At 45.0% G+C, this 14862-nt stretch overlaps 1 protein-coding gene across 1 annotated transcript in view; it reads right to left on the bottom strand.

Moving 5' to 3' along the window:
• The window catches only part of ATP9A (ATPase, class II, type 9A), a 141942-nt gene that overhangs the window by 120359 nt on the left and 6721 nt on the right, over positions 1-14862 (bottom strand). Inside the window, exon 3 of the mRNA XM_011978174.1 lies at positions 5266-5374. Coding sequence (XP_011833564.1) covers positions 5266-5374 — 109 coding nt within the window. The remainder of the gene's footprint in view (positions 1-5265; positions 5375-14862) is intronic.

The raw sequence follows: 14862 nt of genomic DNA on the forward strand, positions 1-14862 counted from the left end.
CCAAGTCCCAAGGCACAATGCTGAGCTCTTCCCATGCAGAAGCTTCACTTACAGCAACCCTCTAAGGTAGGTGCCATTATGTTCCCTGATTTAGATTCATTTACTGAGAACTTAAAGGATCTACCCAGGTGGAAGCAGGACTCCTGAACCCTGGCAGAGCAAGCTTGGAACCACTACTTTCAACTCCTGGGAACGATGCTCAGAACCGAGAATGCAGTGGCCAGAAAGGGGACATTCCTTATGAGGACCACCACACTCATGCCACTTTTTGTAATTATCTGTTTACAGGCCTGAATACCTCACTGGATATGACTTCCTGGGACCCCAGGCTCTCATGTTCATCTCTGTGATGCAGAAACCTAGCATAGACTTGGTACATGATGAAGTCTCGTGTGTGTGTGTGTGTGTGTGTGTGTGGTGTGTATTTTAGAGATGGAGTCTGGCTCTGTCCCCCAGTCTAGAGTACAGCAATGTGATCATGGCTCACTGCAGTGTTCAACTCCTGGCCTCAAGCAATCCTCCTACCCCAGCCTCCTAAAGTGCTGGGATTACAGGCATGAGCCACTGTGCCCAACCAAATATTTCCTAAAATAATGACTAAAAAAGCTCACTTCCATGTGGATAGCTAATTTGATTATCAAAGTACTTCAAATACATCTTATTAAGCCATGGCAGTTGTATCGAAAATTAATCCAATTGATGTTGTTCGAGATATACCTTGACTGAGCACAGTGGCTCATACCTGTAATCCCAGCACTTTGGGAGGGTGAGGCGGGTGGATCACTTGAGCTCAGGAGTTCGAAACCAGCCTGAGCAACATGGCGAAACCCCATCTCTACAATTAAAAAAAAAAAAAAAAAAGATAAACCTTGATTGAAATAAGATGATCTAAAATGTTGAAAACAACTAAAACAAAGCAACAGCAATAAAAAAAAAAACCTGTCATCCATTTTTTCCTCCCAACAATGAGTTCCTATTAATGGGGATTTTAATTCAGCTGTTTAAAATAAAATTACTGGCCAGGCATGATGGCTCACACCTGTAATCCCAGACTTTTGGGAGGCCAAGGTAGGCGGGTCACTTGACCAGCCTGGCCAATATGGCGAAACCGGGTCTCTATTAAAAATACAAAAATTAGCCAGGCATGGTGGCACACACCCGTAATCCCAGCTACTTGGGTGGCTGAGGCAAGGAGAACTGCTTGAATCTAGGAGGTGGAGGTTGCAGTGAGTTGAGATCACGCTATTGCACTCTAGCCTGGGCGGCAGAGCAAGATTCCATCTCAATAAATAAACAAACAAATAAATAAAAAATAAATCTAGTTTTGAGGCCACATCCAACAAATGCAAATGGAGGGACAGGATACAAAGTAACTGGCTTGAAACCAGCCTGCCTTCTTCAAAATGTCAAGACCATGAAAGACAAAGAAAACCAAGGAACTCTGCCAGGTTAGAGGAGACCAAGGAGAGAGGACAACTAAATATAACTGATGAACCCAGTCTATTCCTGAACTAAGAAAAAAATGCTATCAAAAAACATTTTAGGAACAAATGGCAAAATTTTAAAAAGGATTGTAAATTAATAGCAATATACTGATGTTCAATTTTTTTGATTTTGGTAATTATACATAACTATGTTATATAAGAGAAATGTCCTTTAAGGAATTAAGCACTTAAGTATTTAGGCACAAAAGGGAATGATGTCTGCAACTTGTCTCCAAAGACCCAGATATACCTATATGTATATGGACATGAGGGGAAAGAAAGTATTAAAAAGCAACTGTGGCCGGGTGCAGTGGCTCACACCTGTAATCCCTACACTTTGGGAGGCTAAAGTGTAGGTCAGGAGTTCAAGACCAGCCTGGCTAACATGGTGAAATCCCGTCTCTACTGAAAATACAAAAATTAGCAGGGCATGGTGGTGTACATCTGTAATCCCAGCTACTCGGGAGGCTGAGGCAGGAGAATCACTTCAACCCGGGAAGCAGAGGTTGCAGTGAGCCGAGATGGCGCCACTGCACTCCAGCCTGCATGAGGAGGTTTGAGGGGAAGAAAAAACGCAACTGTGCATCCTGGGCAACATGGAAAGCCCATCCCTACAAGTAAAAATTAGAAATTTAGCAGGGCGTGGGGAGGCTGAAGTGAGAAGACTGCTTGAACCTGGAAGGCGGAGGTTGCAGTGAGTCCAGATGCCACCACTGCACTCCAGCCCGGGTGATACAGTGAGACCCTGTCTCTAAATAAATAAATAAACAATGTGGTGAAATGTCACATTTCATGAATCTGGGTTAAGGGCATACTGGAATTCTCCATGCAATTCTTGCAAATTTTTTGCTAGTTAGGAATTATTGCAAAAACAAATTTTAAAATTTAACTATAATGGTACAAGTACTGCTATTACTATTCATGACAAACGGATGTAGCAAGTAGGTAAATACCATGGCCTATAGTCTAGTGATCAAGGCATTCTGACTCCTGGACATTTTCATCCCGCAAAATACTGTTGAAAAGTACATTTTAAGGTTTCATGTGAGGCCGGGCGTGGTGGCTCATGCCTGTAATCCCAGTACTTTGGGAGGCTGAGGCAGGTGGATCACCTGAGGTCAGGAGTTCAAGACCAGCCTGGCCAACATGGTGAAACCCCGTCTCTACTAAAAATCCAAAAAAATTAGCCGGGTGCGGTGGCAGGCGCCTGTAATCCCAGCTACTGAGGAGGCTGAGGCAGGAGAATCGCTTAAAGCCGGGAGGTGGAGGTTGCAGTGAGCCAATATCGTGCCACTGTACTCTAGCTTGGGCAACAAGAGCCAAACTCTGTCTTAAAAAAAAAAAAAAAAAAAAGAAGACTTCATGTGATGGAAAGAAAACAGTCCATCATGAATATACATATACATACTTATTTCACTTTGCTTTGGAACTTACTAAGTGAAGACGGTTAAGTTTTGCTCAAGGAAACATTATGAAGGAATTTAACAGGAAAGTTAAAAAAGGCTTCTTTTTCTCCCTCTTCCCTGCAATCTCCCAGCTTAGGTTTGCTACCCTGGCCCTCCCCCCAAAGCGTATCAAATAACTAAACTCGCCTCAATCACTTTCCAAGCTGACAGTTTCTTCAGTGTTTTGTTGGGCTTTCACAACAAATTGCAGCGCCAGGGTCTGGGTTAATATTCAGAACTGTGCTCTGTTTTCCCTACAGTGGCATTGGCATGACAATGGACACCACGGGCCACAAAGGGAGACCCACAAAGGAAGACAAGGTTTTAATGCTAGAGCCATCTGCCAATTCTCCTTAGGACCTTTTCAAGAGCTGAGTGAAGTTAAAGCAAGAGCTGGGAAGGCGTGTGCAGCAGAGGGCAGAAAAATCATTCACGGGAAAAGCAACTGCAATATGAAAAGAACCAAAGGAGGGTCGAATCCTGGATGGATGAATGAATGGAATCCGAAGGCCCCTTCTCTTGAGCTCTAAAGAGATCCACCGCACTCTCTCCGATGGGGCTTTTGTTGGTTGCCAAGCGTTTTAAATGTTATAGTAAGAATATGTTATTAACGGAGGATTTAATATACACGAACCACACACAAAAAAAGCCCTCCAGAAGGGTCTTCTGACCACTCACGCGGAAAGCCCAAGCCACCTGCCTCTGCAAAGATTACACTGATTCTTTTTCTTTCGGTAGCAACGTGTTCTAAATACAGTAGTTTAGCATGAATAAAGCATTTCTTTACCAACTCTAAATTCCCCCTTCTCCCAGAGACCTGCACATTTTTAAGACCACCAACCATGACAGTGTATTCAAATACACTAGAACAAAATATTTTCATACCCTTGGGAAATATAATTAAAATCTGCATTTCTTTTAGCCCAAAACATACACCTCTGACATTTTTCCCAAAAGGAAAACTCTACTGAAAACCCCGAAGAAGCCGTGGATGGACTGCCTCCTTGGAAACATAGAGCAGTCAACAGCAGTTCAGACCCTGGCTCAGGTGCTAAGTCCCTTGGCATCTAACCACCTTCTCTCTTTCCAAATTCTCAATTTCCTGAAGGCAACGCGTAGCCTTTATTCCCCTCCTCCTCTTTAAACAGTATTAATCCCCGAATGGGATCAGTAATCTTAGGGGACAATCGAATAGACGTTCCGTAGCCAGATTAGTAAACTTTAGGTAACATTCTCTTATTTCTGAATGCAACCTTACAGTAAATCTATTGTAATTAGAAACAGAAGTCAACACTGGCTGGGTTGTTTTGTGGCTTTTCCACCGTGTGAGTGGGTTTTTAAGTTCCAGCATTTAAAATGCACATATCTTGCAAGAGGGGGTCAATGATGAAAGGATTTTTATATCCCTGGGAAATGTTATTAAAATTTCAATTTCAATTTTTTTTTTTTTTTTTTTTTGAGATGGAGTTTTCCTCTTGTCACCCAGGCTGGAGGGCAATGGTGTGATCTTGGCTCACTGCAACCTCCGCCTCCCAGGTTCAAGTGATGCTCCTGCCTCAGCCTCTGGAGTAGCTGGGATTACAGATGAATGCCACCATGTCCAGCTAATTTTTGCATGTGTAGTACAGACAGGGTTTCCACCATGTTGGCCAAGTTAGTCTTGAACTCCTGACCTCAGGTGATCCCCCCACCTCAGCCTCCCAAAGTGCGGGATTACAGGCGTGAGCCACTGTACTGGGCCAAAATTTCAATTTTTTGTTTTTGAGCCCAAAACATATAACTCTGACATACAAAACTGGTCATTTATCTTTGGATCAGACTCCATGCTCTCCAGGCCTCAATTTCCAGGATTTATAAAATGCCTTCAAAGAAATCTTCATGGATGCAGTATTTACCTAAGTCTGTTGCCTTTCTAAAGACTAAAGTAGCAACAGTTTGATGTTAAAGCAATCACTGCTGAAAGAGTATCTTTGAAAACAGCTTGCAGACTCCCATGTGAACAGCAGGGGCGCCCTCCTTCAGCCAGGAAGCAGAAAGGGAAAGGGATTAGCCAGCAGGGATGACCCCGCACAGAATGTAATTCCAGGTTGATGACACACGAGTTATTTGACAAGACCAACACCAAGAGGCCTGTGGACGCCGCCGGGGCCTGGTGGGATCCCGTCAACCTGTCATCCAGGGCAGATGGAGGCCTCCCTGGTGCTGGAGTAACCAAGTGACTGTTCTGCCACGTGGCATGCCCACACCCGCGGCCCAGGCCTTGAACTCTTCTCCCCTGACTGTCAGCGGCCTGTGATTGAGCTGCAACCCCGTGGCCCAGGAGCCAGAAGGCTGACCTCGTGCTGTGAGCCGGCTGTAGACCTGGGAGTTGACTTCCTTGTCCCGCACGTAGCATCGGATCTCCTCCACCGCCTCACGGATGACAGTGACGGCCAGGACGAAGCCCTGCAGAGAGAGACGACAGTGAGCCTTGCTACAAGCGGTGAGCCCTGCTGCAGCCAACCGTCCCCTCCTGGTGCCAGGGGCAGAAAAGGCGAGAGGCCACCTGGGGGGGCAGGGGGGCAGGACCTGTGAGTTATTCCAAACGTACACGCCGCTGCAAGCCCCCCTTCTCTGAATCTGTCTTAGGGAACACGCACTCCCACACACACCCTGGAGAAACACTACCTTAGAGAAACCCTCGCTGCCACACACGCACAAGGACGTCCATATTCACCACCTCAGGGTGAGGGTGACACACACAGGAACACTCAAACTGTCCCTCCACAAGCAAGCGATGGTGACCATTAACACTGTCTCTCACCCACCATGTGCTGGGCACTATTGTAAGTGCACTTCAGCCTCACGACAACCCTGAGATATGCTCCTATAACTGAGCTCCCCATGCAGATGAGGAAACTGAGGCACAGAGAGGCTGAGTAATCTTGCCCAAAGACATAAAGCTGCTAAGTGATAAATGGGAACTGAAATGTAGGAAATCTTAATCTTTACTGCCACTGTATCTAGAGAAACTTAGGTGGATGGAGCCCTTAGGAGGGACCACCAGGCAACAGTTAAAAAGAGTAAGATACATCCATTGCATTCACAGAGCCCAGCGGGAAAGACCGATCTTTCAGGACATACACTGCAACCCCATTCATATAAACAGCAACAAAATTTTACACACTTAAATGTTTTCCAATTTCCTTAACTACAGGTTAGATTTCTCTGCCGGGAAGGAGACTAGGATCAGGATAGAGAGGGACTGAAAGGAGCTTCAGTCTATCTCTAATGTTTTAAGTTTTTTGTTTTGTTTGTTGGAGTCTCGCTCTCTCGCTAGATAATGTCTCGCTCACTGCATCATCCGCCTCCCGGGTTCAAGCAATTCTCTTGCCTCAGCCTCTCGAGTAGCTGGGACTACAGGCACGCACCACCACACCCAGCTAATTTTTGTATTTTTAGTAGACACAGAGCTTCACCATGTTGGCCAGGATGGTCTCAATCTCTTGACCTCGTGATCCGCCCACCTTGGCCTCCCAAAGTGCTGGGATTACAGGGTTTTTTTGTTTGTTTATTTTGAGATAGGGTCTCGCTCTGTCACCCAGGCTGGAGTGCAGTAGTATGACCCTGGCTCACTGCAATCTCCACCTCCCAGGCTCAAGAGATCCTCCTGCCTCAGCCTCCGGAGTAGCTGGGACCACAGGCGTGTGCCACCATGCCTGGCTAATTTTTGTATTTTTGGTAGAGATGGTTTGTTGTTTGCTGAGTCTCACTCTGTTGCTCAGGATGGCGTGCAGTGATGCCATCTCGGCTCACTGCAACCTCTGCCTCCCAGGCTCAAGCGATTCTCTTGCCTCAGTCTCCTCAGTAGTTGGTATTACAGGTACCCACCAACATGCCCGGCTAATTTTTGTATTTTTACTAGAGACAGGGTTTCACCATGTTGGCCAGGCTGGTCTCCCGACCTCAGGTGATCCACCTGCCTCGGTCTCCCAAAGTGCTGGGATTACAGGTGTGAGCCACCATGCCCACAGAGATGGGTTTTTGCCATGTTGCCCACGCGGATCTTGAACTCCTGAGCTCACACAATTCACCCACCTCAGTCCCCCAAAATGCTGGGATTACAGGCATGGGCCACCGTACCCAGCTGTTTTAAGTTTTTATAAGGAAACTATATTAAAGTATTAATTGCATAAGTAGAAACTAATAAAAACTTAAAACTTCCCCAACCTTCCCCTGAGTTGGGAACCCCAACTCATAAAATCTGGTTGGATGGAGGGAGTCACCCATAGCAGAATCCACTTCCAATCTAGATTTATTTCCTCTTGTAATCGATAAAGCCTAAATCAGTCATTCATTTTACTTATGTGCTTACAGTCATTCATTTTCCTTGTCACTCCTCCCCCATCCCCTTTTAAAGCTTGCCCTGACGGTTATTTTTTAAATACAGTCAGCATAACCACCCAAGGGTTAGCAGTTGTGGTTCTTGGAGAATTTCACTTTCATACTGTTTACGCTGTGAAATATATTAACTTCGATTCAAAGGACTTTAAATCTCTTATGTAAATCTATCCAGAGATGTGCTGCTTTGTGAAACTCCTCCCCACGCCCATACATCTTTACAATCAAAGGATTACTCCTGTTTCCAATCAGATGTAAAGTACACACTGCAGCCAAAAGAAACTGGTACATTTCAGAATCAAAGCATAACCAGACCACATAGGGAGTGAGAGAAAACCTGTCTGCGAGGAGCACAGACTCAGCGTGCAGAGCGGCCCCCTCCACCACGCTGCTATTTTCTTGTTCTGTGCCAAAACCCGAGTTTTTGTTGTTGTTTGTTTTTTCGAATGTTCTAGTTTCTATTTCTCTTTGCGTGGGCCTGGCTAAATCCCACTGATGTTCATGGAAAGTGTGTGCTCATACAAAGACAGGAGCCACTCACTAACCTCCCTGCTGCAAATAACCACCACCTCCTAAATTATCATGTCTCCCCCCACACATACACACACAGTTCTCATTAATCCTAGGGGCCACGCCACGCCTTAGATTAGAAATTGCTTTACAAAGAGATGCAAATTTAGTCCAGGAATAAATTCCAACCATCCAATTTAGGAGGTCCTTAATATCCATTCACAGATATTTAGAAAGAAGTTTTAGTGGGCGGGGGAAGGGGGACGGTTGAAGGAGACAGCTGTCTGAGCTGGTGAAGAATCACAGGCAGTGACAACTCATAGACAAGCAACTCTGAAAGTGCAAGCCTCTTTTGTAAAGTTGTACATCAAAAATAAATTTACTAAAGCAAACCTAGTCTATGGGAGATAGAAATCAGAAAAGCAGTTGCCTGGGGTGGTGGGGGCGGGTGGGGTGATAGGAACAGGCACTGGGGAACTTCCTGGGGTGATGGAAATGTTCCGTATCTTGATTGAGGTGGTATTTATGTGGGGGCTGACAAATGTCAAAACTCAATGAATTGAAAACTGAAGATCTGTGTATTTTATGGCATATAGATTATATCTCAATAACAAAAATACCCTACATTTATTTGGTCATCATATTAATGTTATAGATTATTTCTGCTCTCCTGAGTTACTTCTCCCCTAACATATTAGTACCAAGAAAAAAATTATTGACCGGGCACGGTGGCTGACGCCTGTAATCCCAGCACTTTGGGAGGCCGAGGTGGGTAGCTCACAAGGTCAGGAGATCAAGACCATCCTGGCTAACGTGGTGAAACCCTGTCTCTACTAAAAATACGAAAAATTAGCCGGACGTGGTGGCGGGCGCCTGTAGTCCCAGCTACTCAGAAGGCTGAGGCAGGAGAATGTTGTGAACCCAAGAGGTGGAGCTTGCAATGAGCCGAGATCGCACCACTACACTCCAGCCTGGGCAACAGAGCAGACTCCGTCTCAAAAAAAAAAAAAAAAAAAGAAAAAATTATTAAAAGCTAAAACATGGCTGGGTGTGGTGGCTCACACCTATAATCCCAGCATTTGGGGAGGCTGAGGCAGCAAGATCACTTGAGCCCAGGAGTTCGAGACCACCCTGGGCAACATAGGGAGACCCCATCTTTACAAAAACTACAAAAAGAATTAGCCAGGTTCTACAAACGAAAATAGAAACCTGAAGCTGAAAAAAAAAATTAGCCAGGCATGGTGGCTCATGCTGTGGTCCCAGCTACTCAGGAGGTTGAGGCAGGAGGATTGTCTGAGCCCAGAAGGTGGAGGTTGCAGTGAGCCGAGCTCGAGCCACAGAACTCCAGCATGGGCGACAGAACGAGACCCTGTCTCAGGGGAAAAAAATTAAAAAGCTAAAACTTAATCGAACAATGAAAAACACATCATTAGTGGCAGAATTTAAAAATTAAAATGAGAATGTTTCCTGAGAATTGTATACAGCCACATGAACCATTTTACTTGCAGTAATTCATTTAAACAAACCTCCCAACAAACCAAAGCAGTAGAAAGGATGGTTCCTTTTTACAGATGACAAAACTGAGGCTCAGAAAAGTAGGCTTGGTTCAAATTACACGACTTCACAGAGTGCAATTAAGAGGTAAACATGGTCAGCCATGGTGGCTCACATCTGTAATCCCAGCACTTTGGGAGGCTGAGGTGGGTGGATCACCTGAGGTCAGGAGTTCAAGATCAGCCTGGCCAACGTGGTGAAACCCCCGTCTCTATTAAAAATACAAAAATTAGCCAGGTGTGGTGGGCACCTGTAATCCCAGCTCCTCGCGAGGCTGAGGCAGGAGAATTGCTTGAACCTAAAAGGCAGAAGTTACAGTGAGCTGAGATTGCACCACTGCACTCCAGCCTGGGTGACAGAGAGACTCCGTTTCAAAAAAAAAAAAAGAGAGCGAGAGATGTGGCTTGAGAGATGGGGTCTGGAGCATTCCTTGCTGGGGGCCAGGGAGGGGCCTCCTGAGCCCAAAAGCACAGGGGTGAAGTAATAGGAAAGTCCCTCATCTTCAAAAAGAGCAGAGAGGCCAAGGGACAGCCTGAACAGACAGACACCAGGAAAAGGAATGAGTACAATTCACATACTGCTTCAAATTGTTTTTTTTTTTTTTTTTTGGGAAAACATAATATTGTTGGAATCATGTAGGGGCATATAAAAATGTTTTGAGACGGAGTCTTGCTCTGTCGCCCAGGCTGGAGTGCAGTGGCGCGATCTCCGCTCACTGCAAGCTCCGCCTCCCGGGTTCACGCCAGTCTCCTGCCCCACCTCCCAAGTAGCTGGGAGTACAGGCACCCGCTACCACGCCTGGCTAATTTTTTGTATTTTTAGTAGAGATGGGGTTTCACCAGGATTGTCTCGATCTTCTGAGCTCGTGATCCGCCCACCTTGGCCTCCGAAAGTGCTGGGATTACAGGCAGGAGCCACCGCGCCGGGCCTAAATCGTTTTTAATGAGTTGTTGATGTTTAAAAATCAAGAGAAAAATTACACTAAAAATTTTAAAAATGATTCAAAACTATGGGTATCTTGTTTTGTTCCTAAAAAGAAGAAACATGGGCTGGGCATGGTGGCTGACACCTATAATCCCAGCACTTTGGGAGGCCAAGGTGGGCGGATCAAGAGGTCAAGAGATTGAGACCATCCTGGCCAACATGGTAAAACCCCGTCTCTACTAAAAATACAAAAATTAGCTGGGCGTGGTGACACGCACCTGTAGTCCCAGCTGCTTGGGAGGCTGAGGCAGAAGAATCGCTTGAACCCGGGAGGCAGAAGTTGTAGTGACCCAAGATCGCACCACTGCATTCCAGCCTGGCAACAGATCAAGACTCCGTCTCAAAAAAAAAAAAAAAAGAAGAGGAAGTAGTAACGGGCTGGGCACAGTGGCTCATGCCTATAATCCTAACACTCTGGGAGGCCAAGGCGAGAGGATCACTTAAGGTCAGGAGTTCAAGACCAGCCTGGCCAAAAATGGTGAACTCCCCGTCTCTACTAAAAATACAAAAATTAACTGGGCGTGATGGCACATGCCTGTAATCGCAGCTACTCAGGAGACTGAGGCAGGAGAATCACTTGAACCCGAGAGGCAGAGATTGCGGTAAGCCCAGATCATGCCACTGCACTCCAGCCTGGGTGACAGTGAGTGAGACTCTCAATGAATCAATCAATAAAAAGAAAGTGGTAAGAATTTTTATTCATCGTACTCGTTTGTTCATAAAGCAACTCTGGAGGGAAGGACAAGAAATGAAAGTATTTGGGAGGCAAAACTGGATGGAAGTAGATTCTTCAAAAGGGACATTGGTATATTTCTTGAGCCATGTGAATGTACGACCTTTCAAATAACTACACTTTAAAAAGATAACCAATAAATGGCAATACAATAAATGATATTTTATATACATTGTAGACTAACTTTGTTAAAGTAACTTATGGTTTGATTTTTATGTAAGTATATAGTAAACAGTTATGGAACTAAAAAACTAAAATGAAGTTAGAGTATTTCACATAAAACTATAGAGTTTGAAACTCTTGGGTCTGGCAACTCCTGGTCCCTGTTTGTACCTGACTGGGCAGAGTAGCCAACAGGAGCTTCTCATTCTCCCAGGGCTTTACTGCGTCAGCCCAGCTCTAGGGCATCTCAGTTTATAAGGTAAAGCCAACAGTTTCCTAGGCCTAGTGCAGTGGCTCACACCTGTCATCCCAGCACTTTGGGAGGTCAACATGGGCGGATCACTTGAGGTCAGGAGTTCCAGAGCAACATGGCCACCATGGTGAAACCTCGTCTCTACTAAAAATACAAAAATTAGCCAGGCGTGGTAGTGGGTGCCTGTAATCCCAGTTACTCAGAAGGCTGAGGCATGAACCCGGGAGGTGACGGCTACAGTGAGCCGATATCGTGCCACTGTGCTCCAGTCTAGGCAACAGAGCGAGACTCTGCCTCACAAAAAACCAAACACCGTTTCCTGATTATCACAATATCAGTGCTTAAAGGCACAGGCACCACCTGGCACTTGGTTAAGCATGCCACCTGACACAGGCAAGAATGTCTGTTATCAGAAGGGAAAGGATGCTTGGATGAAGGGCCTCTCTAGCTCTCAGGATGCTACTTCACTCCAAAATGCCTCAGAGCAGAAAAGAACTATTCTTGTCATTCCAGAAGCACCTGCATTGTTTGTGTGGAAAAAATGACCTCCCTTCCTCTTCTCAGGGCAAGAGCTGCTGGCATCACTTGTCTGATAACATGGCACATACGGCATATGCACACCCGCTCCCTGGTCCCTGAGCATCTGGCTTCCTCCGCTCCACAAGCACCTCTACACCAAATCTTTATCATCCCATACCTGCTGCCAACAGCAAAAAGGTTTATTGTTTTTGTTTCTTTAAGGGGAACCTAAATCTTTATGTTTACAACTTTCTCTTAGTCAAAAAAATTTACTAAGTTGGGTGTGTCAGCTCACATCCGTAATCCTAGCACCTTGGAAGGCCAAGGTAGGTGGATTCCTGAGCCCAGGAGTTGGAGATGAGTCTGTGCAACATAATGAGATCCCATCTCTACATAAAACTTAAAAATTAGCCAAGAGCATCATTCTTCACAGAATTAGAAAAAACAATTCTTGGACCGGGCACAGTGGCTCACGCCTGTAATCCCAGCACTTTGGGAGGCCAAGGTGGGCGGATCACGAGGTCAGGAGATCGAGACCATCCTGGCTAACACAGGTGAAACCCCGTCTCTACTAAAAATACAAAAAAATTAGCCGGGCATGGTGGCGGCACTTGTAGTCCCAGCTACTCGGGAGGCTGAGGCAGGAGAATGGCGTGAACCCAGGAGACGGAGCTTGCAGTGAGCCGAGATCACGCCACTGCACTCCAGCCTGGGTGACAGAGCGAGACTTGGTCTCAAAAAAAAGAAGAAAGAAAAAACAATTCTAAAATTCACATGGAACCAAAAAAGAGCCTGCATAGTGAAAGCAAGACTAAGCAAAAAGAACAAATCTGGGGGCATCACACTACCTGATTTCAAACTACACAATAAGGCCACAGTCACCAAAACAGCATGGTACTGGTATAAAAATAGGCACACAGACCAATGGAACAGAATAGAGAACCCAGAAATAAACCCAAATACTTACAGCTGACTGCTCTTCAACAAAACAAACAAAAACATAAAGTGGGGGAAAGAACACCCTTTTCTACATGGTGCTGGGACAACCGGCTAGCCACATGTAAGAGAATGAAACTGGATCCTCATCTCTCATCTTACACAAAAAATCAACTCAAGATGGATTAAGGACTTAAAATCTAAGTCCTGAAACTATAAAAATTCTAGAAGATAACATTGGAAAAACCCTTCTAGACATTGGCTTAGGCAAGGATTTCATGACCAAGAACCCAAAAGCAAATGTAATAAAAACAAAGATAAATAGTTGGAACTTAACTAAAGAGCTTTTACATGGCAAGAGGAACAGTCAGGATAAACAGACAACCCACAGAGTGGGAGAAAATCTTCACATCTGACAAAGGACTAATATCCAGAATCTACAATTAACTCAAACAAATCAGTAAGAAAAAAACAATCCCATCAAAAAGTGAACTAAGGACATGCATAGACAATTTTCAAAAGAAGATATACAAATGGCCAACAAACATATGAAAAATGTTCAACATCATTAATGATCAGGGAAATGCAAATCAAAACCACAATGCAATGCCACCTCCCTCCTGCAAGAATGGCCATGATCTAAAGATCAAAAAACAATAGATGTTGGCGTGGATGCAGTGAACAGGGAACACTTCTACACTGCTGGTGGGAATGTAAATACAACCACTATGGAAAACAGTGTGGAGATTCCTTAAAGAATTAAAAGTAGAACTACCATTTGACCCAGCAATCCCACTATCGGGTTCTACCCAGAGGAAAAGAAGTCGTTATACGAAAAAGATACTTGTACACGCATGTTTATAGCAGCACAATTCACAATTGCAAAATCGTGGAACCAACCCAAATGCCCATCAATCGACAAATGGATAAAGAAACTATGGTATATATATTCAATGGACTACTACTCAGCCATAAAAAGGAATGAATTAACAGCCTTTGCAGTGACCTGGATGAGACTGGAGACTATTATTCCAAGTGAAGTAACTCAGGAATGGAAAACCAAACATCATATGTTCTCACTAATATGTGGGAGCTAAGCTATGAGGACACAAAGGCATAAGAATGATGCAATGGATTTTGGGGATTTGGGGGAAAGAGTGGGAGAGGAGCAAGGGATAAAACACCACAAACAGGATGCAGTGTATACTGCTCGGGTAATAAGTGCACCAAAATCTCACAAATCACCACTAAAGAACTTATTCATGTAACAACATACCACCTGTACCCCAATAACCTATGGGGAAAAAAATGAATTAAAAAAAATCATCCACGCATGGTGGCATGCACCTGTAGTCCCAGCCACACAGGGGGCTGAGGCAGGAGGATTCCTTTAGCACAGGAATTCAAGGCTGCAGTGAGCTATGATTGTACTCTGCACTACAGCCTGGGCAAGACAAAGTGAGACCCTGTCTCTAAAAGCAAATACTTTCTTTTTTTTTTTTTTTTTCTTTTTTTTCTTTTTTGAGATGGAGTCTCATTCTGTTGACTAGGCTGGAGTGCGGTGGCACTCACTGCCACCTCCACCTCCCGGATTCAAGCGATTCTCCTGCCTCAGCCTCCTGAGTAGCTGGGACTACAGGTGCATGCCACCATGCCCAGCTAATTTTTGTATTTTTAGTAGAGAAGGGGTTTTGCCATGTTGGCCAGGATGGTCTTGATCTCTTAACCTTGTGATCCGCCCATCTCGGCCTCCCAAAATGCTGGAATTACAGGTGTGAGCCACCACACCCAGCCTAAAAGCAAATTCTTTAATTAAAAATAAAGGCCGGGCACGGTGGCTCAAGCCTGTAATCCCAGCACTTTGGGAGGCCGAGACGGGCGGATCACGAGGTCAGGAGATCG

This window comes from Mandrillus leucophaeus, unplaced genomic scaffold (genome assembly GCF_000951045.1).
Source record: "Mandrillus leucophaeus isolate KB7577 unplaced genomic scaffold, Mleu.le_1.0 Scaffold19, whole genome shotgun sequence".
In the NCBI taxonomy this organism is placed as follows: Eukaryota; Metazoa; Chordata; class Mammalia; order Primates; family Cercopithecidae; genus Mandrillus; species Mandrillus leucophaeus.